At 31.5% G+C, this 3238-nt stretch overlaps 1 protein-coding gene across 1 annotated transcript; it reads right to left on the reverse strand.

Annotated features, from left to right (window-relative positions):
- Window positions 1–74: 74 nt before the first annotated feature.
- Window positions 75–704, reverse strand: LOC111026721 (putative nuclease HARBI1; the record flags this gene model as incomplete). The annotated part of the gene is made up of 2 exons (XM_022304850.1): window positions 679–704; window positions 75–466 (listed from the first exon to the last, which is right to left on the reverse strand). Coding segments are annotated over exons 1-2 (418 nt in total), but the record flags the coding sequence as incomplete, so codon positions are not given.
- Between the last annotated feature and the right edge of the window lie 2534 nt (window positions 705–3238).

The following is a 3238-nucleotide window of genomic DNA, read 5'->3' on the forward strand; positions in this document are numbered from 1 at the left end:
GAAGTCTTCGTTTATATTCTGGTCAATTTTTTTTGGTGCAGGCAAATTTAATTTATTATTAATTAATTTTTTACCAAATAAAGATTCTTTAAAAATCCCACTGTCACTAGATCGACCATAATCACCAACGTCTATTACAACAAACTTTGCGTGAGCATCGACTACCGCTTGTAGTACAATTGAATGATAGCCCTTATAATTGTAATACTCCGAACCGGCACCAGGAGGACAAATAATAGAAATATGTTTACCATCAATTGCACAAACACAATTTGGAAAATTCCATATTTCATTAAAATCGTTTGCTATTTTTATCCAGTCTTCTTTTTTCGGCGATGGCAAATAAATAGGAGATAGTAATTTCCATATCGCCGAGCATACAGAATCAACAATTATTCCAATGGTTGTAGCTCCCAAACGAAAATGGTAGTGCAATCGTTGAAAACGTTCACCAGACGCTAAAAAACTGTAACATATATTATGAGGAATAAATTAAAATAAAATAATAGTGCATCATTTTTTATACAAATACAAAACTCTGGAAAAGTGACACACTTGTGGTTTTAGACATAATTTTCTAATATTACAAAGTATTTTTTTTTTAAATTAAATTCATTAAATTGTTTGGTCATTTTGAATTAATAGGTATAAAACATTTTTTCTAATTTTTAAACGTACCCATATTGTGTAACTTTTTTATTCATTATAAGTATATATTAATGTAGTATAGATAAAACATACTAAAAGGTCTTCAACTTTTTTTTCTTTATAGTTTCAGAATGTAAAACCAAATGGACAACTTTACGGAATTCGTTTTCAAGACAATTACGTGAGGAAAAGAAATTTACATCTGGATCCGGTGCAACGAAAAAAAGGAAATGGTATTTATACGATAACATGGCGTTTTTAAAAGATTAAATGTTGCAACATAAAACTATGACAAGTAACCTTACTGCGGATGATTTGGATGAAACAACCTATAAAAATGTTGAAGAATCTGAAGTTCCAAATTTTGAGGAAGAACCTGATGATGTAACACTTCAGTTGAACCCAGATGTAAATGTGGATGAAGAAATAGATAGTGAACAAAGTTCAAGTTCACACGGGATTAAGAAACCAAAAAAAATTAAAAAAGTTCTGACAAGTGAGATGATTGCAGAACCAATGATCAACTATTTGAAATCAAAAACTACTCCAAAAGTCAATCCAATTGAAGATCCACCAGAATTATTATTTTATAAAAGTTAAGTACCAGATTTTAAAAAACTCAATGACAAAAACCAGCGTAGATTTAAAAAAGCTGTTTTAAGTACATTGGATCAACTGCTTGATGAACAAGAAACTTCATCTGCTGCTACACCGATATATCCAAGTAACTTTCCGATATTATATTCAAACAATGTACAGCCAAATCAACAGCATACTATTCAGCCTCAACAGTTAAATCAAAACACGCCTCAAACTACACAGTTTCTCTTTTCTCAAAGTCCAGAATTATTGACTTCTTCAAAAAGTTCAAACTCATATCAAGAACTCCCATATAAATAATTTTTAAGTGATGTATATAATAATTTAAAAATAAATAAGTTGAATGTATTTCATAAGTAATTATATAAAATTATAATTTAGATTATTACATTAAAATAAAGGTGTAATATGTACCTATAATACTAGTCTACAAAAAAATTATTTTTCCTCTAAAGCTTGAATTTGATACTAATTAAATTAAATTCTACTTACCACAAAGTGACTAATAATTGTTCATCCGGTTTGATACTCTTTCTGAAGTTAGTATCAGCTTTTTGAATTTCTTCAGAAATTATATTCAAAATGTAATCAAATGTTTCAGGACTTACTCTCGTAAAATTTTTAAATTTTAAATCATCATTACGTAATTCACGTAAAAAACATTTGATTAAATTATTTGTTGTACGTTTTTTATTCAAAGGATGAACCCACATTCTGTTTTGTTTTTCATCCTCTTCGATATTTAACAACAAAGACCACAAAATAGGAACAATAACTTCTTCTTCGTCAGAAGACATGTTGGTGACTGAAATACTATACTGCAATTTTACGACTAACGATGACTTACACAGTTTTGCTCTTTTGGTGTACGACCGACCAAAACAAATTGTTTTATTTGACTTAAGACAAAAATGACTAACGATGACTAAAACAGTTTTGCTCTTTTGGTGTGCGGCCGGCCTTAAAGGAGTAATGCGTAACATTGTCTGACCGGCTGATAAGGCTCTGTGTCCAGTCCTGTATATCTTAGTTCATGGTTTTAGTTTTGTTAAGCCGCGGGTATCTAGACACAGCGTATTAATAATGACGGGTGACTTTGATAATGTTGTTTTTTTTCATTAAATTGTACATTATGGCTACACTGTACGGAAAAAATAATTTTTATTGTATATATTGATAGAGAAATATAGTCTTATAATGTTGGCAATACTTATTATAGAGCTTAGGGAGTCGCTTAGGATCACGGATATAGATACTATGGTTGCACGTCGGCCTATATTGGATCCCAGCGTTGAGCGGCGCCGAATGTTCTTATCAAATCTGACGAAAAGTCGCGTTTTACTAGCGCCCTCTACAGTAAGAACTCTTATACCATGTTACCATAACTTTACAAACATATTTATAATTTATATAATCGCGGGTATATGATATAACAGGTCATAGAGGGCGCTAGTATCACGCGACTTTTTTTAAATTCTTGATAAGAACATTCAGAGCCGTCATATCCGTGCTCGTTGTGCAACCATAGTATCTATATCCGTGCTTAGGATGACAAAGTTATTGTTTTGTTTATCAAGTGAATATTCGAGGGCTTTAAGAATAGCGATTGCTTCAGCGGTGTATATGGAGCATTCTACTGAAAGTTTATATGTTATTTCTTCTACGTCATTATATATGATAGCGATTCCCACGTTGCTTTCAGTTTTGGATGCGTCAGTGTAAATTTTTATGAAATTGGAGTACTGATCTAAAATGTTTTTGAATTCTTGAATATAAATGTGTGAACTGGTTATCTTTTTAGGCAGACTGGTAATACTTGTGTCTATCATATTAGAGATCGAGGTCCATGGAGGAAAGAAGGGCGTTTGGGAGATTATAATGTCTTTGAGGTTCAGATTATTTTCGTTAACAATTGCTTGTATGGAAGGGCATGAATGTACAGATGATACCATATTGTTTCTAGCAAGTTTTATGGCAAGCATCATGACGT

The sequence above is a fragment of the Myzus persicae genome, unplaced genomic scaffold, assembly GCF_001856785.1.
Source record: "Myzus persicae strain clone G006 unplaced genomic scaffold, MPER_G0061.0, whole genome shotgun sequence".
Classification (NCBI taxonomy): Eukaryota; Metazoa; Arthropoda; class Insecta; order Hemiptera; family Aphididae; genus Myzus; species Myzus persicae.